The sequence below is a fragment of the Colias eurytheme genome, chromosome 16, assembly GCF_061535395.1.
Source record: "Colias eurytheme isolate Ceu_HAF_F1 chromosome 16, ilColEury1 Martin Lab GWU primary, whole genome shotgun sequence".
NCBI classification, from domain to species: Eukaryota; Metazoa; Arthropoda; class Insecta; order Lepidoptera; family Pieridae; genus Colias; species Colias eurytheme.
Genome location: NC_142995.1, coordinates 5,169,874 through 5,196,365, shown reverse-complemented (window position 1 = coordinate 5,196,365; position 26,492 = coordinate 5,169,874). Strand labels below are relative to the sequence as shown.

Here is a 26,492-nt window from a genome sequence, read left to right as displayed (position 1 = left end):
AATTCTGCTAATTCATTTACATCCAATCAATTTCTCATTATCTTTATTAACAACTTTTTTATTGCAGCTTAAAGCAATAAAAAATGATAATTTTCACAATTGAATTCAAATCAAAGGTTGATTATTTCTGCTTACCTACAAGAATTTGCGGAATGACATTGTAACATATAGCTTGTTATACTTAATGAATTATAATTTGTACGTTGTTCTATATTGTTTCTAATTAAAATACTAATAAACGCGAGTACCTACTTTGATAATACATTTTCAACTGCTTTTTTGCTTTTTTTGCCCTCAGCTTATTTAATAATCATATGAAAAAAACATGAACAGATATTTAACTATCGTTTTATTTTTTATAGTTTTAAGAAGGCTCATTTGCCTTGTCAGTTGTCACGTTATAAATGCCAGCCGTTCCGTTAAAATAGGTCCAGCCGATTTTATTTTGTTTCAAGTCATACAAGTGTTTGTTGTTGTTGTGACCTTTCCATGTTTCATGGTTTTATACCTACTTTAGTGTTTACCTATTACTTATTTCTATTAAGAAAGCTCGTAGTAATTTATTTGATAATCTGTGGTTCTCTGTAAGAATAGAGCACAGACTATATTGGCTTAACTGGATAGGTCTTAAATACTTTCAATAGCATATTGATTAAAAAGAAAATGACGACTTCGATTTCATTGAATTGCTAAATCATAAAAAGTAAAAAACATTGAAATGGTAACAGTAATTACGAATGAAAGGAACCTTGATGAGATTAGTCATTTATCTCTTGGTTGGAGGTGACTAAATCTGTTTTAATGATGCATAAATAAAGATTACTAGATGCCTCTTCATAATGACAACCAAAATCGTAAAGGTTAGTACTGTTCCACGATGTTTGAAGTATTTTTAGTGTAAATTGATGACATTTTAAGGATCACAAGCACCTTCCGATGTTCGTGATAGTTATCAAACATTTCAACATACTTCAAACTTCAAAGGTTAAAGTTCATATTATGAAATTATAAAATATAGGTACATGGATATTTATGAATGAAAACAAATCTCTTATTAAGGTAAAAAGAAGAGGTAAAACGTAATAATTTAATATTTGATAAATTAATATTATGATTAGTTTTGTAGGTAGGTAAGTACTAGATACAACTTATCATAATAATACCTACCAATAAAATAATAATTCCAAGATTTTCAAGATTTCATATCTTTATTCTATAAGTATGTAGTTATTGGAATTGTATCGGCTTAACATGACTTCTAATATAAGCGCTTTATAGCGATTTATAAGATAATGCAACCCTAAAAGTTGATAAGAATTCACACAGATGTAGCCAACCCCACTTCACTTGTGAAAATGTATTTCGAAATAATACACAATCAATAATAATACACAATAACACACAACAATGTATTTCGAAATAAACGTAGGTGTAAAATTTTCATTTTACACCTACGTTGTAAAATTATAAAGCAATACGTTTATGGATTGAGACATATCACATAAGTAAACCATACATAAACATAAAACAATAGTAATTCAACTTTTCTAAAAAATACGACGTAACAGAAGTCACAAAACAATTTACTATTTTATTTACTCTTCATATTTATTTAAATTCTTATTTAGAAATTGTTATGAATTAGACCGGGAGATACTGACACAAAATTTCGAGTCATTTGTAACAGGATGGCGGTTCTACAGGGTTCTTAGTACGCAATGACAAAAAGAAAAATGATGGTGTGAACGCTGGTACCGGCGGCTTAGTCGCGTGGGCGTTAGTCGAACTCATCGGAAAATAGCGAAAGTCAAACGATTTGTAACAGTATGGCACTTATTTTTCCTGTAAGTTTGAGGATCAACGAATATAAATACAAAATTTCAAAGATCTAGGTGTTGGAAATCTTCACTTATATAAATTAATAATAAATTTATTTTTCAAGTATGACAGCACTTTTTCCGCCTACTAGAAGTATGGCAAATATAATAATGGTCACATTTTATCAAATACTCTCCAAAAAGCCAAATGCAATACTGGTACAAAAAGATAGGCGAAATAAAAAATTTTTGCAGATTTTCGGCGGTATGGCGACCATTTGGAATCGTCCGAAAAGTATGGCATGGCGATTTTCGTAAATGGCTGCACGACGATGGTTACCTGTGCAAAAGTTAGCTTGGTACAAATGGTTGAATAATTGTTTTTTTTAAATCAACACATTCGCGTCGGTATGGTGGGCTGTAAGTCATACCGGAAAAGTATGGCATGACACTACCGCCTACTTCTTTTTTATGGGCTATCGGTAAATTCTAAAATTTTTGTGTTACAAATCGTTTGACTTTCGCTATTTTTCCGACGAGTTCGACTAACGCCCACGCGACTAACCCACCGGTACCAGCGTTCACACCATCATTTTTCTTTTTGTCATTGCGTACTAAGACCCCTGTAGAACCGCCATCCTGTTACAAATGACTCGAAATTTTGTGTCAGTATCTCCCGGTCTAAATGTATAAACTATAAATATTAAAGATATTAAAATATCATCAATGACATTTTTATCTTTTTATCTATATCAGAGACGGTTATTACAAAAAACAAACGACTAGTGCCAGTTGATTTTCTGTGAAAACCGTTTAATCGTATTTAACTAATCCGGAAATCGATTATCAGATTATATGATAATCTTACATTTCACAGTTTTATGTGTGTGTGTTATTTATATTTCTCTCTTTTTAAACGTTCCCCTAACTTTAACATTTAAACAATATAAGCCAAATCAGACAATCCATTCTCGAGCTTAGCAAAACAATTGATAATCATAACAGATATGATATGTATATATAAACATATAATAGATATATAAAATATACCATATAAGTCTTTGTTATTTATAACCCTTCAAGCAAAAGAAAATTTAAAAGAAACTCTGAGTAAATACGCAAACAGCAAGACAGATGTGATTTATGGCCGAGACGGAAGATATCTGTCTGTCTTAGTAAAAACTTCAAGCATTGCAATCAGTTTATTCTAGCAACTGCATAAAGCACATATAAAGAGCGTTTATCCTTATCCTTACTAAAGTGTTTGTTTATTTGTATTTGCCGTCGCAAAAAGCGATTTCATAATATGATTCTTGTGTCTGGAGATAGTGAGGAAGCTAGAGACATAGAAAACATCTAATTTCCATGGGATTTCCTTTCACGAGAGAAGCCGCGGGAAAGCTAGTATTGAATATGTCTTTCATTAACACAAAGCGATTTCAGAATATTCACTTGGCTAGCTATTAACAGCCGATCGCGTGCAAATTGCTTTCTCTCGACGGTTTGCGGATTGAAACGGCACGGCTCATCAATGAAGCGAAATTGATTTATTATTAATTCATACATTTCCAACCGTTTTGTGTTAACTGCACTTTTGTATGTGGGATCGATAGATATGTTTTTTCCAGTATTTTCTTTCATTTATTTATTCAAATACATTCAATTAATTGTATGAGAGTTAAGCAGTAGGTACATTCCTAAATTAGGTACGTACTTACAGTTAACATATACATATATACTATAACCTATTTCTACACAAAACACAAAATTCAAACTTAGAATACATAAAAATAGACAACAAATTTTAAAATAAAAGCATAGACAACTTGCAAAGTGTGCTACATGATTGCTAATATATACGCACTATGGCTAATTTTTGTACTGAAGTATTCGTGCGGAGTCGTCTCAATTGTTTTTTTTTAAAGCAAGTGCACATAATCGTGGAATTCGGAATTTATTTACCTGCGTCCGATAAAAAGGTGTGGTTACGGGAGCATATAACGTCCCGTTTATTTTATAGAAGTCACTCTGAAAAGAAGAAACTAGTGTTTACCGAATTGTAATTTTTTCCTTCACTTTAGACTAGACGACACGACACGAAACATGCAAGCAACTATCGGTATACATGCAACAACTTAGTGCCAATTAGTTAAAAATTTAAATGCTTTGATAAATGATTTACCTGTAGTATGAAAAACTTGACTGTCATACAATTTGATTAACCATGCATAAAACAAATTGATAAGCGGAACGAATGCTGAATTCATTATTTATGGACAACAAAATATTTATTTACCATTGGCTAAAGTTGCACATGTTAGCATTCGCAAAATAATTTTCTAGTTACTACACAATAGTAAATACAATAACTAGTACCTAACTAGGAAAAAAAAGCGCTAAAAGCTACCAAACAAACATGTCAAACAGTCATACAATTTCAAAATACGAGACCGAGGCTAGAAAAAGCGCTTTTCATTAGTAGAATCTAATTACATTCACTAAATTCGAAAAATCCGAGCTTCTGCGCCAAAGAAATTAAACGAGGCTTTCCACGTCTTTCATTTTGCTGGACGCAGAATCCTAGTACATAATTGAATGTCCTATTTTTATCTTTAACTTTTACATGACACCCATGCATTCTAAACTACTAATAAATTCATACCCTTAGATACCAGTTCTATTGTATCATAATTCAAGACACAAATAATACTAATTGTAAATACTCACTTCTTGATAGAACACTCGTTTGGAACTGTATGTGAAGCTGTACTGCTGATCGGCGACCATTAGCAGGATGGTGAATGGCAGCAAAAACGCAGCAAGGGCTAGGAAGGCTACACATCTTCCCAACCTTACCATGCTCACGTTCCTCTTACCACGTTTAATCATCACTGTCTTTTTTGAGGCTTCCACACGAAACTGAATCACATTTTTAACACAGAGATGTGTACTTTATAGTTCACATGTTTGTTTTAATTTTGTATCTATAAAATTTAAGATGGTCAGAAAAAATATTCGAATAATCTGCTCAAAGTTTTTTTTTTTATATTTATGGTATCCGAATTCCGAATTACTATCTCAAGCTTTATTCATAAAAAACACGTCCGTCCTAGATAAATAGCGGCACAGAAGTAGGTATTTATCTAAATATCTTCCCAATATAGGTATTGTGTTCATAAATTGAACCAGCAGGATATATGATATCTTATCAATGATATTATTGCGCTTTATTAGTATTGCCAAGGCAAAATAAATTAAGGTAATTCTCATGTTTTCGGCCTCGACTCGCTCATCGACTTTACAACATACTTTGTTAGCAATAAATTCCGTAAATGAAATCCAAATAAACTTATGCTCTTTCTTCAAACATAATTTCTAGTTTACCTTATTTACATTAGGTATAGGTGAGAACTGGGAAGTATTACGAAATATACAAATCTATACTAATATTATAAAGCTGAAGAGTTTGTTTGCTTGAACGCGCTAATCTCAGGATCTACTGGTCCGATTTGAAAAAATTCTTTGGGTGTTAGATAGCCCTCTTTCCTCGTTGGTATGACGAGCCAAACAACTTTGATTTTCAACTCAGCCAACTTGAACGTCTTATTAACTTTCGTGTGGGAATTTTTTATCCAATTATTCCGATAATTCAAGAAAAATAGGTAATATGCCGAAATAATATAGATTCCCAAATTGTCGTCAAGAAGAACTAAGAACTATAAGAATGCGATATCTCAGAGATTATGCAAGTCGAACTCAAACGACTTACGAAGAATGCGGAGGTCATCTGAGCCCTCGAGTAAATAGCATCAATTCCGCAACCAATTTTCTTCCAAACGGGATGAGGTGCTTTAAAATTTAAACAGGTTCCCTTCTTCATTGTGTATAACTGGATACCGTTTTGTATTAGAATTGTGCCGGCAGAGATTATTTTCCCCCTTAACATTTCTGCTACAATTTGAGGTTATAGTTGACAATAATTATAATATTATGTGATAATAATATTGCTATATATTTATGTAACTTTCCGAGTCTGTCGTCTGTGAAACCCAAAAAAAATATTTTCAAATTTAGTAATAGCACTCATTGCCCTTTATAATATCTAAAACTTACTTTGGTTACCTTATCATGAGAGATATTATTAGTTATAAACAAATGTTTTAAACATCTAACAAAACATACACAGTTGAAAGATTTGTATTTAAATAAAAGAAACATAACTACATATTATTATAAATAAACGGACCTATTTTTTAATCAATACCGTTAATTTATTTTAATCAAGGTTACCTAAACGTAAAAATATTATAACGTTCAACATTAATTAAATTAAAATTATTATCTTGTAAAATAATAAATGTTGTTATTTTAAGTTAATGGTTCGCAAAGTAATAGAGGGTCAAAAATGTATCACTATCTGTATCACAAACAAAGTAGCTTTCTCTGTCCCTATCTTTAAAACTACGCAACAGATTTTGATGCGGTTTTTAAGCTATTGCATAGCTTCTATCGCGGGCCTTGAGCGCGGGGACCGAATCGAGAAATTCCGTAACGAAAAAACCTCACGCTCCCACTCCGACGGACACGGAGGTGTGGCTTGAAGGCATGCTATGCAATAGCTTTAGGGCGCGGGCACACGATGCGTTGCGGCGCCGCACCGCAAAGATTTCACCGTGTCAGTGGGCACACGAGCGGTGCGGCGCCGTAACGTTGTTCTGTCGCAGCGGCGCCGTAGCAGCGTTGGACAGCGTGTCCTTCCTTGTGACGCAAAACAACTGAGCGGTGCCGCTCCGACGTCGCACCGCATTCACCCCTCCCCGCCTCGTCTTGGTGGTTACAAGTCCGGTGCGGCGCCGGAACGCATCGTGTGACATGCCACAGATATTTCTATGTAAGACGACGCAGCGACACCGCTCCGGCGCCGCACCGCCGCCGCAACGCATCGTGTGCCCCCGCTCTTACCGCGGCAGTCCCCGAGTGCCACACGTCTTTTTTTTTAATAAATAGAGTGATTCAAGAATCAAGAGGAAGATTAATTTTAGTACATTTTATAATAGGTTTTAGACAAAGCGGGCGAAGCCGCGGGCAGTAAGCTAGTTATTTATAAAGAAACGGCTATTGAAAAACTACTCTTTCTGATTGTTTATCAAAATCATACGCTGACTAATATGTATTAAGTACTAATCTGTGGTAATCTAATTATTTTTCGGAAATTAAATATTTTATTATCAGCAATGTGTTGGGTTTTTACGTCTGACAATCAAATTAATAGCACCAATTGATTAAAGTAGGTACCTAATCATAATAATCTCAATAATATTAATATTATATATAGTTATATTATATTATAAAAATTAAATACCTTTAACTAAATACATAAATGCTTAGCATAAATGAATTTAAATGTCAATCTGTTTAGTTGGTTTTAATCCTTATGTTTAAAATTCGAATATTATCTGATTACAAAGGATGTAGGTTGTTTCGTTGTTGTAGGTTTTTTTTGTGTAGTAGGCAGTAGCTGTTAGCCCAGTAGGGCCGGGCTTATATTGGGCGAGCAATGAGCATAGTTCTCAACTTTTCAGCCACGTCTTGCGCGGCGGGCCTAAGGGTCTCATAGAGGCTGTGAGACTTGAACCTCAGCTTGGGCTATCGCAATTCGCAATATCATTTTGTTGACTCTATTGTCAATGAATTACTCTTATAAAATATATATAGAGTATAGACCATGGTTTGGCTCAACATTTTACATGCATGCTGCATCATGGTCGACTTATTAAGCTTGTTTTACTTTTATATTTGATCTATCTATAATGGTATTAAAATAAACTCCTATGTACATGTTTGCATATCTAACGACCCATTAAGCCTTATCGTTTCGAAGCTTTATCGCATCAAATGAAAAAAAAAGCTATTGAAAAAAATAGACCCGCCCTACTCGAATATTCGATAAGATAATAGTTTTAACAAAGATTAAATATATCTAGTGACTAATATGTTGCTCTAAGTCGGGATACATTTATAGATTTTTAGGCAAAAGCTGCAGAATTCTTTGAAATGTGATAAATCTACTTTTCATATCTTTAAAATATTTCAATAGATAATATGGATAGATAAATTTATAGAAAAAATGTTACGTTTAATTATGTAACTACTTCAAATCTAATAAAATAAGGACAAAAGAAGAGCTTTCCATTATTACTTTTATGTAAATTACTCTATTAAAGTCAATGTATATAAATGTGTTATGTAAACATTTCTATAAAATAGTAGGTGAATAAGTTGTTAAATTTGAAACATAGCAATACGAATACATACTTATTATACATAATATCAATAAGTCATCAATCATCATGTAACAATTAACAATTATTTAGTTGTTGCTAAGTGCTCCCTTTATATTGGCACACTTTTATTGTTGATGGAAAATAGAGAAAAGATTTTCTACATACTTTTGGACGATATCCAAGATTTCCGAATATTTGAACAACGACAATTCATTTGTCTGTGGTAAGTAATAACTATGACCGCTGAGTGTTTTCAAAAAGATTTTTTATTCTTCCATATATTATATATTATATAATATGTATTGAGTAAACTATTATAAATTATCTATTGCAACTTCAGTAATTTATTAATATTTTATGAGCCAATTCAATGTAGCTTCGTTTTATATTTTAAATTTAAATACAGTAAAATATACTTAAAATTTCTGCCACGGGTCGAATTTATTATCTATTATTTTAATTTAATACGCTATTACGTCCTTAAATAAATAAAGTTTTATTTGAAATGTCCATTAAACAATCAACACATCTATGTTGGAAACGTAGAAGTTAATAATTAGTTATTTGAATAGTAGAGTTCTTCTTATTGTATTAGAGAAGATTTTATATCCTACAAGTTTATTTCTAGCTGGCCCGACAGACGAACTGTCTTCGCGCGAATTTTCAAACATGAAGTTAAGTTTTTTGATATTTTTTTTAATTTTTAGCGCAATTTTCATAAGTTAACTTTCATAGGATTCTTCTCCTGACAATAAAAACCATACATTGTGCATTGAGATAATATTAATAGGAGACGACATCGCCTACATCACTTATGTTCCACTCAACATACGTCATGTGACGTATGTTGAGCGGTATTTTTAAATGGTTTTAAAGTGAAACGCATCAAACATGCCTTCGTGTGTGTTACGATATTGCACAAATAATACAAATAATACGGAAAAGTGCAAAGGAATAACTTTCATCGTTAAATACCTAACTAAATAATAATTTTTAAAACTTAGTTAGAGCAAAAAAATGGCGCACAGATTTTGTTCGTGGTGTCTCCTCCATACGTAGTAATATTATCTCAATGACATTGTGCCGGTTGGAGTGGGGTTAGGCGTTTTTACATTCGGTCGCCGCGTTCAAAGACAGTCTGAGATAAAAGCTATGCAATAGCTTAATATGTACTATAAAAGGTAGGTATAATATAATCTATTTTTAATCATTAGTAGGTAGTATTGTATTATTAGTGCTAATGCAAATACGACTTAAACCTAATATCCGATTGATATGTTAACGTTACTTAATCTAATAAGCTGTAAACTAATCGAAACAAACGATCAGAGGGAGGTGATGAAAATATATAGTTTTCCTATAATCAATCATAATATATTTTATAGTTACTGATAAACCATTCATTGATAAAAAACGGTACTGGATAAAATGCACGATAAGCAAAAAATAAATTGGGTAACAATTTCAAAAAATGAGTAGGTAATAGGTACATAATAATTGAGCAATTGCTGATAATATCAATCTATATCTGCTGATTATTTTAATTGCGTATGCAGTAACTAATAAGTAGGTAATAGAAGATTTAGGAAGGTGTGTACCTAGGTCCAATATTATTATATCAAATATATCTAGCTCCTTTTATCGTACGTCCAAAGACAATATGGGATCTAAATCCTTACATCAGCTGATGTAAGGATTATTTATTATGTACTCAAAAAAATCAGTAAGATGTCAGCAATTGAAAAATTAAGAAGATCGCACCTACGGGCTACGGCCTACCTGCGGACACTTTACTAGTTAATACATATATTTTATTTTTCTTTTTAATAAACACCTATAAAATATAATAAACATGAGAAAATCTGATGTACCTAATCTATTTTCAGAAACGTAATTTCACTCGGGTGCATTAGGTGGATAAAAATTAAAAATAAACGTTTTGAATTTGGAATCTTTATACAATATAGGTACTTACCTAGTTAGGACCAAGTCAAAAAAAAACAAAAAAATTGATTAACCTTTACAAAAAATATTTAAAAGTACCTCTACATATAGGTACCTATCTAATGGCAATAAAATAAAATTATATTCGTTTGTTATATATTCATATTGGAAGTTCGCATTATGAATGACTATAGTCACGCGAATCGCCCACTCAACTCCAAACCATTAAACTTTTGTCATCGATTCTGTAAAACGAAAGCTTTTAACAATTTAAGCGAAATTTTATCGTGATCGCAAAGTTACGGTTTTTTTGTTTGATAGACCCAAATTGATATACCTAGATCAGTCTTATTTAAACTACAATCAAAACAAAGGTATTATAAATACCTACCTGACAATGCCTAATTTTAATACATGTTTACGTGTAGATAATACCAATAAATACCTACCTAGGTACAATATTATGTAGCTAAATAGTTATTTACAGTTTAAATTGGTTTCAGTATGTTGCATCTGGTTGCATCATTTCAAAAACGCGAAAAAACATTTAAAAACGTTATGTTATTACTAGTTAAGTACCTACCTAAGTACCTACCAACTTATTAGCAGATGTAAATGGAATGTAGGTAGATATTGGTAGGTAGGTATATTATCTGCAATAAATTCGCAACTTTCATATTTCGTAAAACAGCATAAAAATTAAAAATGTGAAGGTGAGCTCATTTTATAGTAACTATCCACTTGTTTATTTTGTAAATACAAATAAAGTAGCACACACTATAGTTACATATCAATCAGACGTGGATTAATTAATGCCTATTTATGTATATTGTAAGTAGTGCTTACTTAGAATGTCAACTGCATACTAATATTGTTTTATGTTGACAATTAATACCTAGGTCCTTTTGTTAGGTATAACTAGGCAGGATTATGTAGGTAATAAACGCTTATTTAAACAAGCAGGTATGTAATTTATTATTTAACTCATTATTTTTCACGTATAACATTATCTAAGTTATTATATACAAATACAACTTTGTTTAAAAAACCTAAAACCTAAACCTAAACAATGTTGTTTATGTTACCTTCCGCACATCTAAATTGCAATCTTCTGTTTAGCAACCTCTCAGCATCACCGATTTACATAACAGGTAATATCCTGTGACTTGACAAATGACACACGTGTTTTAAATAAATTTAACAGGATTTACCTACGTATAAACTTTCGATTTTCAACATAAATATAAATACATAGGTATTTATAATTCAAGGAAACACATAATAATTAATTAAACTTTGAGCAGATTTACACAAAAATAACGTTTGTTTATAAATAAAGCTTTACTGTTTGAATTGCGTATGTAATAAAGCGGCGCGGTATGACGTAACAACTGGGACATCCGCGCACCGAGGAAGGCGCGTCGACACTACTCTTTATCGACCTCCAAGTTCCAACACATGACAATGAATGGAGGGACCGGCACCGCAGTCTGCCGCTGCAAGCGCGCTACTGCACTGCAGCTTTATTCTTGGCAGAACGTCCTGGCAACGGACATTTTATATATGCCAAATGAAAAATCTTCTGCCATTAGGCAATTGCACTTTGTCTATCATCGCTGCATTTAATGTGCCTCAATATTTTTGAGCTAAAAAAATACGCATGCGTGATATGTACACCGTCCAATTCGTCCCAACAGATGGTGTGACCTTGTTCTCACGTTAATTGTGTTTGACTAGATATAAGTTTAGAGGTTAAGAGTCCATGGTCGCTTGATATAAATAAATTATTAAGTCATCGCCTCTTAGCGCTAGCCGCTAGGTTAGGTTCGCTGGGCGAATTCCTATTCGAATCTCACTATCCGCTCAGTTATGAGATTATCGTGATATATTTTATCTCCGTTATCAATTTACACATGACACACATGCTTCTGTAAGAGAAATTGTTTTGCGAGTAGATAAGAGAATTGGTATAACCTGAGATGTATTATCAACGATAACACTGTCAATCAATCAATCACAATAATTAAAGGTCGGTCAGCGCCCTTTTTTCATAAATTTTTTGTGTTGTTTTATTTTGTCATGGTTTTTATAATTTTTAAGAACCATCATTATTTTCTGAGCGAGGATTTTTGTGTGTGTGACTTTTGGTATGCGTTCTGCAAATTTAAAATTAATATTTCTCATACTGGGTCCTGCATTTATGAATGCGTTATTTGCACTCACATTAGCGTGTAAAAATAGAAACTATTGTGGTTTATTCCGCACATTAAAAATATATTTTTGGTCGCACTTAGGTTGGTAACAATGCCAACAAGTCAAAATAACAGTATAGGTACTTACTTTCTAATTAGTTATTATGAAGCAATGTAATAATATAAATTATAAAATTAAGCGTCATTGTTAATATGGAGGTAAGTAGAAAAAACAATCAAACCGTCTATAGTTTAGCTTACAATTATTATGAATGACTGGACCAATTTAAGAAAAAAAAAAATATTTTAAAAGTGACCCCTAGACTCAAAAGAAAGTAAAAACAGTAGGTAGTTACATAGTAAAAAATGACTAATGTTATGTATGATAAGGAGATATGTATTCTATTTCATAAATCATAATATTATGTCTAATATCTACGCACTAGGTATGATTCTACGTATGATTCCATCAAGATTCAATTTTTAGTGTCCAGTAGTGAGTAGAAAAAGTGCTTCAACTTCAATGCGCATGCACAATGTTAGAATGAAATTCTTTGACTCATTTGTCAGTCAATGCTTTACATTATTTTCACAATGGGTAAGTGAGGTGTAAGTAGGAGAAAATATACCTACCTACTTGAATTACTTGACTTTTATTGGTGTTAGCTTCTTTTCCCTATATTGCCGTAACTATTTTACAGAAATTACGAAAATATTATACCTATATGAATTACCTATTCCTAAGATCTTATACGTAGTTATGTAGATTGTAGCTTGTAGGCTTAGATTAAAACTTGTAGGTTCCTAATTTCAAAAAAGTAGGTTCTGTGTTCGTCGTACCTTTGTAGGTATTGTTTTTAATTACATATTATTATATTTAGAGTTACCTGAAATAAAATGTGAATTTTAATTTTACATGGCAATGTTTTCAGTTTGTGCTCAACAAGCAACGTTATTATTAAAAATAGAATTACATTTTTGGCACTAAAAAGCGATGCTTGATCGTCTGCTAGACTGCTAGAGTCTGCTAGTGACATTATACAAGGTTAAAAGTTCATGTTTTGATAAAGGGTAAATGTCTGACATTAACATCGGAAATTGAGGACGTTACAGCGTCGCTTGATAAAATATTATCTGAATTATTTTTAGGAAAAGTATTGCAGGCGGCTATTCAAAATGGCGTATTTAATTTATCATCTGTATTTTACAATACATTTCTAACCATCAATCACTCTCTTAATCACTCTACTTATACTAGATTCTAAATTGTAAAATGCATTCTGAACTTTCTGTTCGTAGTACCTACCCTAACTTTTCCTGACAGGGAAAGCTGAAGATCATTTGAGATTAGTTACATCACCTCGTTGTTTATATCTATTAACTTAGTTTGTTTTATTTATTTTTAGATCAGATAGTTTTATTTATTTTTAGATCAGATAGCTTTATTTAGTTTTAGATTAGATCAAGCTGATAAGATATTATTAATTGCCACAATTCATTGTGAGCTAGTTTTTCGCACAACGAGCGTCTTCGGTCATGTCTTGTGGAATTAGAAATAAGTAAAATTTCCGGTTACAGATATATGTATATATCATACTAGCGGTCCGCCCCGGCTTCGCCCGTGGTACATGTTTACGTTTACTCTACATAAGAACCATCTTCGTACTTCAAGGAATATAATAAAAAAAGAATTATCGAAATCGGTTCAGCCGTTCTCGAGCTATGCGCTTACCAACACATTTTGCGATTCATTTTTATATATAAGAGAAGAAGAAGATAAGTAAGTACAGGTACATTATACTCTCAAAAAGGATAGGGTGGTCTCATTATACAGAAATATACAAGTTACTTGCAAAAATCAACAATTATCTAGTATATGGCTGTGGCTTGATTATCACACTGAAAGATAATAATATAATAAATGTTTCTTATGTGAAAGTGAAAGTTTACTTTCGATTTTGATGCGCTATTGCATAAACATGTTAATTAGTGTAGACGATAGGTGTAAATAAATTAGAACCGATCGTTCATCATTGTGAAGTAATTTAGAACCTCTTCGAAAAGTAATGGTAGCATCGAGATAATATTATGTACTACAACTACATAGGTACTATCTCTATGAATGGTAGAGCTTTTTAACTAAAGGTGCCTCCTGCTTATTTGCTCTGTCCTGAAAAAAAAGTGATATGCAAATGTAGTTAAATGTAAAAAAATTCTATTTGTATGGAGTCATTTTGTCAGATCTGAGGATTGATCAGTCCAACCTAGTAGTGCCGGAGGTTGGGTGTTTGCCTATAACATACTTATATCCTAATTAACTGATTAATTTCGTATCAGTATCAGTAATTTTAATAAAAACGTGATGTACAAAAATTTTAAGTGGCTTGCATGTTTTTTGTTTTTTTGATTTAAGTATAATTTCACCAATTGTTTGTAAAAGATTAAGATAAATTTTAATACTTCCAGTGAATGATATTAAACATATTATATAGGTACATAGATAAAATATCATTATTTCCAGCTATAAAATTACCTAAGTAGGTAGGTAATCAAAGAATTTGTTTTTGTTGAAAAACAAGATTAGGTTCCTAGAATGGTCGTAACTCGTAATAATACGATTTTATAAAAGTTAATAAAATACACATCACAGATAACGAGGACTCCTGCATATCTTTTGATGAACATTTTGAAATAACTATCTAGTAACTAGTTACTATGAATCAAAAAAAAAAAGGATTTTTAAAAAGTATTATTTTTATTGTTCGGGATAATTAGACAAAGTTAAATAATTATTGTGATGTCACCGGTCTTTGGTTAGTGTACAAAGATTGAATTAAATCAGTCTATTATAAGTGGGTCAAATTCGAGTCTAAAGCGTGCTAAAAAGGTTGAAAATCTTTGCCTAGGATTCCATTAATCAAGCATAGCCGGGGGCGTATACTGCCCACCATACACTAAAGTGCAGTAACAGCAAAATCACGATTTCGAGTAAAACGCATTTAAAGTTAAGAATTGATTTTAAAAAATCAACAGAATGATAAGCAAAAAAATTTGAATGCAGAAAGGTTGTAAAAGCATAGGTTCACACGTTAAAGCAATAAAAAAAAATATATCTTAATAACTGAATTTATTATGGCCATTTATTCTTTTTGGTGCCTATTACTGCATAGCCTTTTTTGTAAAAAATACCATTTTAAACTTAGTAAAATGCAGCAAAAAGCCCTATTACTGCGTTTGGATCAGTTATTTTGTCAAGAAACCCAACTAACATGCAGTAAGGTCAAAAAAATACTGCATTTTAGTTAGTTTTTTAAGAAAAAAGTGTTCAATTTACTAGTGCAGTAAGAAAAATAGCTAGTTCACAGTTGCAGTATTTAAAACATTAACTGCACTTTAGCTAGGAATAATCATATCTGTGTCATTATGCTATCCAAACTAATCTGCAGTAATGCTGTATTTTACTGCGTGTTAGTCAGTTTATAATGATAAAAGAATGATAAGTATTCACAACTAAAATGCGACAAGCTTTGATTTTACTGCATTTTAGTTGGGAGTTCGTGACAATAAATTGTATTTTCTTAATTTGCAGTAAAAATAGCTTGTATGGCGGTAAATTTTACTGCGTATTAATTTTTTTTTTAATTTTTTTCCAGAAATATAAAACTATCTAAAGAACTGTAAAATTATATTGCTTACTGCATTTTAGTTATGAAACCTTAAAATTTAATCTGCAGTATAATTTATACTGTATTTTAGTTGGGAAATCACGCCAAATTGTTAATTTTTTTCGTTTGCAGTAAGTGAAAACTGTTAAATAAAAACCATTCTTATAGTCTTAGAAATAAGTAAGTTAATTCAATAGAAAGCTTAAGAAACCCGCTTTCAGAATCACTAATAAAACGAAAAATCACAAAAGGGCTGTTACTGCTCTTTAGTCTCTGGTGGGCAGTATAGTCTAGATATCAAACACAGATTTGATGACAAGGTCCGAGCGGCATGCATAGTCGTTTCGGTAACAATCAACATCTTGACAAAGGAAGCATGCCATTCATTGTAACTATTTTAATCTACCCACGGCATGCTATTTGTGTAGTGTAGTCAACCAATTCAGATTCTCATATATTTATACCAGGTATTGCTACAATGTTAGTAGGTACATACCTACTATGTAGGTATACCTACTATGTAGGTATATCTGAGAATAGTTGCGAGTATAATAACCGAAATCCGAATTAAAAATACGAAACGACGTTGATCGATTTATCGAATTGGCACTTACCTAGTAGTGCCAATTTCTTCATCAAAATAATATTTTTTTTTACTCATAACCAATATTAAGTACCCTCAAATGTTGGTTCTGTACCTTATATTGACGTATTATTTACTTGCTTATATTAAAAAAATGTTGAAGAAGTACTTAACTATTATGTCCAATTTCCGAAAATATGCTGAAACTTATACATACATACATACATGAAAACCATACATACATACATACATACAAACCTTTCCTCTGTATAATATTAGTTGTATAGAAGCACAGACTAATAATAATATACTACGTATATAGAAGTATAGGTAATGACCACGATAAACGAATATAAACAACTAATATAAAAACCGAAAAGCGAGAAGGCAGGTTATGTGCAACTATAGGTGCAACACATCAAATCAATCAGTTTATAATTAGTAGGTAAGTTATAAGTATAACCATATTATAACGCTGAAAAACCAAAATAGGTATCAACGTGTGGGCTGTGGCAAAGACGACCAAAACATTGCGCAGACTTATTTGAAAGGCGTTTACCCCTATTCAAATTTACTAAGTTTTATTTTGGTAGATGATAATATTATATTATTAAAAACGAGCGGTCCATCCCGGCTTCGCCCGTGGTACATATTTCGCAATAAAAGGTAGCCTATGTTCTTTCTCAGGGTCTAAAGATTATATGTGCCAAATTTCTTCAAAATCGGTCAGACGGATAAACTTTTTCCTACGATAAAAGATTTCATAAAATTCAAAAACATCTTTGTTTAAACTTACTAAAAAGGGCGTAGTTCTATATTATTCGTCAAGATCTGTGGTCAAGATCTACATCTGAAAGATATAAACCATTTTAATTATTGCAGAATGCGGGGATCGTTACCAGATGAAATGGAACGAGCTATAAATAAATATAAATAATGAATAATGAAGTTTATGCTATGTGCTTTCATAGGTATTGGTGTCAGTTGTCATGGGCTTTTGCGTTGTGGTGATGCGGGTGATGTGGCTAAGGGTAACCTTTACTGTTCATTGACCCGGAAGGATCGATGTTCAATTACCGAGTCAATGCTTTGCCGCCTAAGCAACCAACTGTGAATCTAATCGAATTAACTGATTGTTTGCAAAGGAAAAATACTTTTGTTCCAGAATCTGAGGAAGACAGCAAAATTAATTCCTCTCTGTACGTTTGGTTGTTTGTAATCACAAACCTAAACTATAAAACGATGGTGGTGTACTAAATGTTTAATTTGTAATAAGTGCAGGTTTAAGTTAAATATTTGAAAAGTTTTATTAAGTATCTAAATTATTTAAGAATATAAGAAATGTTTTACAGTATATTTTAATATATTTTACTAAGCAGTTTTATTTATATTGGCATAAGTAAAAATAAATTTATAGCTGTATTTAATGTGTAAATAAAGTGGTATACATAATAATTGGTTGAAAAATATTTTTAAGAATATAAGAAATGTTTTACAGTATATTTTAATATATTTTACTAAGCAGTTTTATTTATATTGGCATAAGTAAAAATAAATTTATAGCTGTATTTAATGTGTAAATAAAGTGGTATACATAATAATTGGTTGAAAAATATTTACGGTTATTTTAAGTAATTTGGATTTTGATTATTTCATTAACATTTTTTTCAATGTTTGTACCTTCATCCATACTTATATTAATTTTTTTTACACAATTTGAATTAACTTTGATTATTTCGAAAAAACTACAATGAATGAAAGCTTTAAAATTTTTTCCAACAATTAATAATTACTTACGAAAAATAAAAATAAATACTTAATAAGCGAAGCGTTGAGGTAGTTGGAACATTCAACGTTAAGCATTATGCCGCATAATGCGCTCTAGTCACAGGCTCTAGTGCTGTAATTGGAATACACGGAAATACTTTTTATTTTAAACCAAAAGACTATGCTTCTAATCATTTTATCTTATCCGACGAAGTTTGAAGTTGACGTTTGTCAAATGTCATTGAGATTTGACGAGTTTGGCATTTCAAATGTCGCATTTGACAATTGATTATTGATAGGTAGCCGCCTAGCCGGTAGTTATTTTCAAAAGTTTTGTTTTGAAATTAAACTTGATTATTCCGCACAATGGCAAAGTCGATTAAAATTATTAATATTAACTACCTTCTTCCATTTTAAATTTTTAAATCATAAAAATCACGTTTGTAAAACTTTTGTGTTCACTCCATTTAAACTGATTTTATTTTGCACTAAACAAGTAAATTTTTGTAATGGATGTTCCTGAAAATGTTCGCAAGGATTTAATAAAACTTTTACCGGCTTCAGTTATAAATGATATAGTTTGTTTTACTTTATATGAAACACATCCACGGGACCCAAGAAGAGTAGACATAATAGTTTCTACTAGCAAAGGTGAAGTGTTGGAATTTTACGACAGACGTATAATTTCATCAATTTTATTAGACGATGCTCGGAATGTGAAAGAAATAACCATACTTCGGAATGAAAAATGCGTCCCATTCTACATACTTTTAACTAAAAGTGAGATAATTATATTATCAACAAACGATACATTGAACATTCATCGTAGAATAAGAAATGTTGAGAGTTACGAATTAATTGATAAAGAATGCTGTGGTCAACCTTGTCTTAAAGTTACTTGTAAGGAAGATGCTGTCCCAGTTATGTTTGACAAAAACTTTAATGTTAGCCAGCCACTGTTGGCATCCCAAAATAAATATTCTACAGAGTCTGTGCCTTTAATAACACAGTTGCAAAGAAAACTCACAGAAGCTAAGTACAATGTAAATAAAAATGAAGGTATTCTAAATGATTATAGAAAGCTTAAGCAAGCTGCTGCCTTTGCATTGTATGAGTCAGCAAAGCCTAATGCTGAGGATTCTGTCTTTAGATTAGGAACTGCTAGTGTGAGTGTATTTTACTTATTATAATGCAATCTTAACAGTGAATAATATAATTAACCTATGTCTTACTCTAGTTGTAAAATCATACATTTGCAAATTCAACAATACATTTATTTCTATATCTTTTAGAAAACAGGTTAAATATTCTTTCTTTTAGGTAACTAAAAAATTCTGTATCCTTAATTTTCCCAAATTTTTCAGATATCAAAAGCATTGAAAATAAAAACCAAGTCTCCAATACTTAAAGTATGCAACAAGAAAGTTGTTATTATAGTAAATGTTTGGAATGAGGATGATGTGTAAGTCAAAAACCCATTTATATGTATATTAATTAAATGAGTTTATTTTCATGTAATAGTTCATAATAACAAATTTTTAATCTACATAATATTATAAACAGGAAAACTTTGTTTGTTTGTTTGATTGTAATGAATAGGCTCATAAACTACTGGACCGATTTTGATGAAATTTGGCACAGATAATAATCTTTAGACCCTGAGAAAGAACATAGGCTACCTTTTATTGTGAAATATGTACCACGGGCGAAGCTGGGGCGGACCGCTAGTTACATATAATAATACTTAATGCAGATTTGAGAATAAATCTGAATTCTGAACATGTGCAATCGTTTTCTATCTGGAAAAGGTATAAGTTTTTTTTTTCAAATTTGAGTAAGTAAACTTAAATGCATGATGGTTTTCAGAAATAAATTAACATTTTAATTGTAATTCAATTTAAATTGTAAATTATTTATGTATGTTTCATTTCTTTTCAGACCAATAGAAAATGTACACATTCTTCTACATGGAACATCAAAACAGTCCTTTTCATATACTACCAAAATTTTTAAGTCAATCAAATCACCACCCTTTTGGCATGAGAGTGGTTTTCATTCTATACAAAATAATGAAGAACATTTTATAACAGGAGTTGTAGATTTAAAGGAATTAAAATATAATATTTGTAGCAGAATTGAATTTGAAGTAGCCTTGTCATACAAAAAACAGGACAAAAGCTATTTGTTGCCCTTAGAAAATGTTTTAGTGTCAGCATTAGATATTATGGGTAAAGATTATGATGTGATTCTGGACAATATAGGTAAGTCAGCTTTTCTAAGTAATATTTTATATCAAACTACCTGTTGGTCTGAGTGTGATGATATTTACCTTATAGCCTTCCTCGATAAATGGGCTTTCTAACTACTACTACCTGAAATTAGCGCATTCAAAAAACAAACTCTTCAGCTTTATATACAAAATGAATTTACACTTTTTCTAATTACAAAATGGATCTCAAAAACATGTTTTTCTATTTCAGATGATCCAAACAACATATTAGCAGTCTTGGCCTCTTCTGAAAAGACTGATTTAATTTTAAGGCATATTAAGGATGTAAATGGGCAAGAAATAAATATATTCAATGAAATATCAAAGCACTTAGAATTTGAAGCAATAGGGACAGTGAAAAATGTACTGGTTCATAAGAAATCACCTTATCATTTATTATATGGTTTAACAATAATATTGATACAGGAATATGAATTGAAAAATAGCATTGGAATAGAAGTATATTCAAGGTAATATATTATTTTTTTCTATCATAATGTAGATGAGAGGTTAATTAATGATATAGTCTACACTTACATATAATAAATCTGTAGAAGGGTCAATTCTGTACATTGAAAATATTGAAAAAATAAATAGCAGGGGGTGTTACTGGATCGATACCAAACCCAAATATGTGATTAAAAAAATTTTTGTCTGTCTGTATGTGAAGGCATCACGTAAAAACTAACGGTTCGATTTCAATAAAACTTGGTCTTATTATACCTTATTATCCTGGGCATAAAATAGGATACTTTTTATCCCGGAAAAATACGTAGAAATAAATAAATCTTAATTTTTCCGCGCGGACGGAGTTGCGGGCGGAAGCTAGTACCTAATATTTGTTTTTTTATTTTTAATAAACCATTTATATATGCTTTATTTCTTAAGGATTGATGACATTATTTAAAAATTAAAAAGTTTGTAAAATTTATTAAACTAAATCATTTGTTTCCAGATCTCCCGCTCAAGTCCTGGGACTCATACATTTCTTATATGATTCTATTCCATACAGGATCATGGTAATATTGCCAGCACATAAAATTACTGCCAAAACTGAAGACTTATCACATTATAATGATATTACATCTGAAACTTTACCTCAAATAGATTTTACAAATGAAGCATCAGGTTTATTGAATCAAGCCACTTTAATAAAAGAATACTTTGATAAATGTATGATTAAAATGAATGAAAGTACTGATCAAGGAATTTTGAGTAAAATTGGTCAAGAAATAGATTTAATGTCTTTAGGAGTTCAAGAGTATGTTAAATTAAAAAACCAGTTGTTAAATGAAGCTATGATTGGTGTCCAGACTTCTGTTGTAAAAAATATAGTTAATGTTGATTCTCAGGAAATGATGGATGTATGAAATACTGTTTTATATTTTTTATCTGTGATATTAAGTGGATCAAGGATGTAAGTATTAAATAAAAAATCAATTCCAGTTTATAATTTTATTATAGCATTTTTCAATAAACATAAAAATGAACATAAAAGATAATGAGAATACTGGCAGCCAGACAAGTATTTACTATCAACAGAAATAACTTAATTTTATTAAAATTATTTTATAACTAACTTATTAGTTATTACACAAATATGCACCTAGTTGAGCATTTCTCTCAGAAATAAATTAGGTAGTTATATAAATTATATAAATATAAAGATCTAAATTAAATTAAAAAATACCCGATTGTCCTGCTTTTAGCACCATTCATCAGCCATAATAAATCCTAATTCTTATGTTATATTTACGTATAACTATTTATTTATAAATCTTACCCATCCCGCAACCCATTATAATATAATATGCACGTTGGAAAATTGCAATCATATTTGCTTGAGTATAAAACAAAAATTCTGGTGGCACTCGAGGACTGCCGCGGTAAAGCTATTGCATAACATCGCTGTGCCATTTGGAGTAGAGCCTAACACCCCCCGTGTTAGGTTTTTTCGTTACGGAATTTTTACATTCGGTCGCCGCGCTCAAATTCTGAGATAAAAGCTATGCAATAGCTTAAAAGAAAATGTTTTTTTTTTTTAATTAAGTAAATGTTATTAATGAGTTCTATGTTAAAACTTTGTTAATTCCATATTAATTCCTATTGCACAAAAACACGTGCCAAATAGTTGAGTAAAATAAATTATTAGGTTTGTATTAACTATGAATCAAAATGATTCGTAGCTTATTTGCTATAAGTAATATTTTGTTTCAAGTAAAACATTATTTTTATACTGGAAACAGAGAAAAGTTGGATGTTGTAGAGGTAGTTTATTGCCGTTTTTATTGGCGGTAAACTTTAAAAGCCGTAAATTTTTGCCATGAAATTACAAAAAATAAAATAAACTTTATCACCGTGATATTGCACAGATAATTACTCTACCTACATCTGTAGGTAATAGCATCTGTTATTAAAGTCCCGAAGATTAAAAACAATTTGGATGGATAGTGGACAGAATCTATTAATGAAAATAATGTGGTGGATATAAAAAAAAAACTAAAGATCGTAATTTTTGTATTCAGATTTCAATAAAAAACAATGTCGAAAGTCGAAACTGATGACACTTACAGAAACACTTTTTTTGTTGAAAAAAAAAAAAAACTCGTTTCTCTACCGTATTACCTAATTAAAATCAGTTTCAATAAATAGTCTACAAGTATCTAGTATTCACTTTTGTTAATTATTGTTAATTCAAACATAGATTTGATTGCTATTTCCCAACATGACACTAACGCAATGTGCTCTTGTTTTTACAGAGAGAATAAATTGCACTTTGTGCGTCTCTCTGGAGCAATACAAGTCAGGTACAAGGAAGCCATTTTGTGCCGCCCGACTCTTAGTGACGTCAATTATTTACAAGTATTCATATTCATAACTAGTTTATTATTAAATATTTTATTATTTATAAAATATTACTACATCTCTTTTAATTAAATGACTTTTAGTCATCCTTAAATCTAGTTATACTTAAATACATTTAAATAAATTCAAGTTTTTACCCTTGTTAGAACCTAATTACGCTATTATTGCATTGCACGACCGGCCATTTCATGTTTTAAAACATTGTTATTATATTATCTATTTTATTGTACAATTAAATATAGTAGAAAAATTAAGAAGACTCGTCTCGATCAATTTAAGTGTTAGAAAACTTAGCTTAACTTAATATTATTATAGGTACATTTTTTTCCATACGAGTATTTATACACCATTATTATTAAACACATTGCAAGCTCGGACTTAGTCCATTATATGGGTATTTAATATTATTTTAAATCTTAATTTATTAGAAACTAGGAATATGTATGTAAACTATATAATGTTTATGAAATCTAGATATATTTTATTTATTGCACAGATTCACAATGATGTCACTTTATTGCACATAGTCCACATATTGCACGCTCACTTAACACTGTTTAGTTTTTAACTTTCACTTTATTACTTCTAGTACTTTTAATATTACTGTTTTCAGCTCTTGGCGGTAAATTTCTAAAACTTCCAAAATAAACGGAATGAGTTTCTACACTTTCAGCACCGGATTCACTTCTAGCTTCGTTTCCAGTGTCATCACTGTCACTACAACTTGCTAATTTCGCTATTACTAACTTTCTTTGGAACTGTCTCGAACTCGTAGAATCGCTACTAAGATATCCAGAATCTTCAATACTGAGTCCTTTTCTCCTTCGTTGTTTAGTTTTATCAAACTTTTGATCTTTCACGAATGTATTCGTGTTAATTCCGCTACAGCTTCTTATTGAATTACGTCTCGCTGAACTTTTGCCAGCTTCCGTAGAGAGCGATACAAAGTTTGTTGGTTGAACAGCTTTCATATCCACGTAATCTGAAGTATGCGATGGTATTGAAGCATGCATTGGACTACACGATGGTTCTTCATTTATACTGCTCGGAATATTACTTGGTACATTTGATTCCTCGCTAGACTGTTTTGAATCTCTTGGACTGAGGCTTCTATCACTAAGGCATTTTTGAGGTAAATCTATTTCCACTTTACAATTTTCTACTCTTCTTGGAGGGATAACTGGTTTCTCATAAATAGTGTCTTCAGTTGGGGGTAATGGAGGGAGAACGTCTGGTCGAGCTAAATGTTTTTGTTGCTTTGCTGTGGGTGGTGTGCACTGCCGCTGTCGTTTCGAATGTCTATATTCTAGAGTTAATATTCTTCCTTCTTCCGATGTCCAACCACCCGAATCTTCCAAACTTTTATCTGAAGTATCTTCTTGTGAATGCGAAGAAAACATATTCGGTGCTATTTTAGGTCTACTTAATACTATTTTGTTGTATTCATAGTCACCGCGCAAGCTGTTAAATTTTGGATTGTGCTCGATTTTATAGCTGTTTTTTACGAATGTACCACTGCTTCTTAGTTGTATTCGATGGCTGTTTTTTACGTTTGGGCTTCCAAGATTTTTAATAAGATCCCTACGACTAAACTGCATGTTTTCTATCGCCTCTTTATGTTTAGGATGTTTTCTATCCAAAGTATCGGGTTCAAAACCATCGGATTCGTGAATACGTATATAATTTTCTGGAGGATCTTTCACTTCTATTGTCAAACAACCTGGTTTCTCTTCAACATTTTGTAGTGCGATTAATTTACGACTTCCAATAGAGCTCTCAGATCCACTAGGCGAAGTTGGTGCGCTCCCGAAATTGTAACTGTTGTTTACGTATACTTCGGTAACTAAACTATAATTGACGCCAAAACTTTTCTCTGCTTCTTTTTGTCCATTATTTTTCTTTATACCAATAGTTTCATAATGATTTTGATTCACTCCAACCTCCACTTCCGGTGAAGGTGTATTGCTCTCGCTATTGGAGTTTGATTTGTATACAGCATTTCTCATCGTAAGTTCTTCTTCTAATGGCAATGCGCTGCTTAAACTGGGACTAGCTTGTGAAGAAGGAACCTCTAAAAATTCCGTTGGTGTTGTTATACTCTTTTTATTTGAAGAACGTTCCAAACTGTCTGTTTCATAGTCATTCGCTATTGGACTATCAGAAATATGATTAAAGGTTTTCTCTGTGGTATCATTATCTAAGTTCTCAGTAAGCATTTCGTCATCAGAACTGCTTTGATTGTACGACTTTGAAAAGTTGTCTAAAGCCATCGCGTCGTTTACCATATCAGGAAGAGAATTTTTGTTATTGATTAATGCGTTCCTACGTTTGCAAGAACCCTTACTTCCGGAACTACTAGTAGGTCTATATTCATCAAAATTAATCGACTGAACGATTTTATTTGTAACAGTATTGTTTGAGTTTTCTTCACAGGCGACACCTTCAAATTCAGGCAGTGGTATATTATAATTTCTCGTAGTAGGCTCTGATCTTACAGACCTAGAGGTACATTTCTTCGAAGCGGTCAGATTGTCGTTGGAATATAAAGAATGACTTTCTGAAAAACTGTATTGTTTCCTAATATTATTGCGACAAGCAGCTATCGGTAGTGAAGATAAGGATTTTGCTAATTTACTGGAGTTTATGTCGAAATCTTCATTAATTTCTTCTGGTCCATTTGGAATATTTTCCAACCATTTGCGAATGCTACTTTGCTTATCGCCTTTTGAATGAAGACAGCTTTTACAATTGGGATTGTCGTATTTTATGACGTTTACTGTGTTATTATCAGATTTGCATCCTGGGCAACCTAAACAAGTAGAGGATCGACGCCGACTATTTTCTCTTTTAAGACTGATTACGCTCCCGCTACGTTGACTACCAAGTCCATTGTAAAGATCAATGCTGTTTGCATTGGACGGATATGTCTCTTCTTCTGGTATTTCATTTAGAACAGGGTGGAAACGTTTGGCTGCCATTTTGTGTTTTGCTATTGATATGACTTCCCTGATTTTTGATAAAAATTCCAGAGCGGCCGCTGGTGGATCCTGGAAATGAGGCACCAGACTTCAGAGTAAGTTAATACAATTATTGTTTATATGATTGT

General features: G+C 31.5%; 3 protein-coding genes across 10 annotated transcripts in view; 1 reads left to right on the top strand and 2 right to left on the bottom strand.

Annotated features, from left to right (window-relative positions):
• The window catches only part of LOC149901768 (carbohydrate sulfotransferase 11), a 37,014-nt gene extending 25,487 nt beyond the window's left edge, over nucleotides 1-11,527 (bottom strand). Inside the window, exons 1-4 of one of the 6 annotated variants that reach the window (XM_090111009.1) lie at nucleotides 11,391-11,472; nucleotides 11,131-11,210; nucleotides 4,545-4,801; nucleotides 3,780-3,845 (exon numbers count right to left, since the gene is read on the bottom strand). In XM_090111009.1, coding sequence (XP_089967135.1) covers nucleotides 3,780-3,845; nucleotides 4,545-4,706 — 228 coding nt within the window. In that variant the 5' untranslated portion in view covers nucleotides 4,707-4,801; nucleotides 11,131-11,210; nucleotides 11,391-11,472. Of the gene's footprint in view, nucleotides 1-3,779; nucleotides 3,846-4,544; nucleotides 4,802-11,130; nucleotides 11,211-11,256 lie in introns of all 6 variants that reach the window. The other 5 variants (XM_090111007.1, XM_090111010.1, XM_090111012.1 and 2 more) reach the window with 5 other exon arrangements.
• Nucleotides 11,528-18,677: 7,150 nt separating this feature from the next.
• Nucleotides 18,678-21,958, top strand: LOC149901767 (uncharacterized). The gene is made up of 5 exons (XM_090110693.1): nucleotides 18,678-19,418; nucleotides 19,617-19,714; nucleotides 20,191-20,513; nucleotides 20,733-20,991; nucleotides 21,477-21,958. The coding sequence occupies exons 1-5, from the start codon at nucleotides 18,762-18,764 to the stop codon at nucleotides 21,889-21,891; spliced, it is 1,752 nt and encodes a 583-aa protein (XP_089966819.1). The 5' UTR covers nucleotides 18,678-18,761; the 3' UTR covers nucleotides 21,892-21,958.
• A 3-nt stretch (nucleotides 21,959-21,961) lies between these two features.
• sha (shavenoid) overlaps nucleotides 21,962-26,492 on the bottom strand; it is a 61,009-nt gene continuing 56,478 nt past the window's right edge. For all 3 annotated transcript variants that reach the window (XM_090110689.1, XM_090110691.1, XM_090110692.1), the window contains one exon: nucleotides 21,962-26,433. In XM_090110689.1, the coding sequence (XP_089966815.1) occupies nucleotides 23,944-26,433 (2,490 nt within the window). In that variant the 3' untranslated portion in view covers nucleotides 21,962-23,943. The remainder of the gene's footprint in view (nucleotides 26,434-26,492) is intronic.

Excerpts from the sequence above, each read along its gene's own strand:
- LOC149901767 (XM_090110693.1), top strand. The coding sequence starts at position 18,762 with ATGGATGTTCCTGAAAATGTTCGCAAGGATTTAATAAAACTTTTACCG. Across the intron at positions 19,419-19,616 it reads TTAGATTAGGAACTGCTAGT|ATATCAAAAGCATTGAAAAT; the intron begins GTGAGTGTATTT and ends CAAATTTTTCAG. Across the intron at positions 20,992-21,476 it reads GGAATAGAAGTATATTCAAG|ATCTCCCGCTCAAGTCCTGG; the intron begins GTAATATATTAT and ends ATTTGTTTCCAG.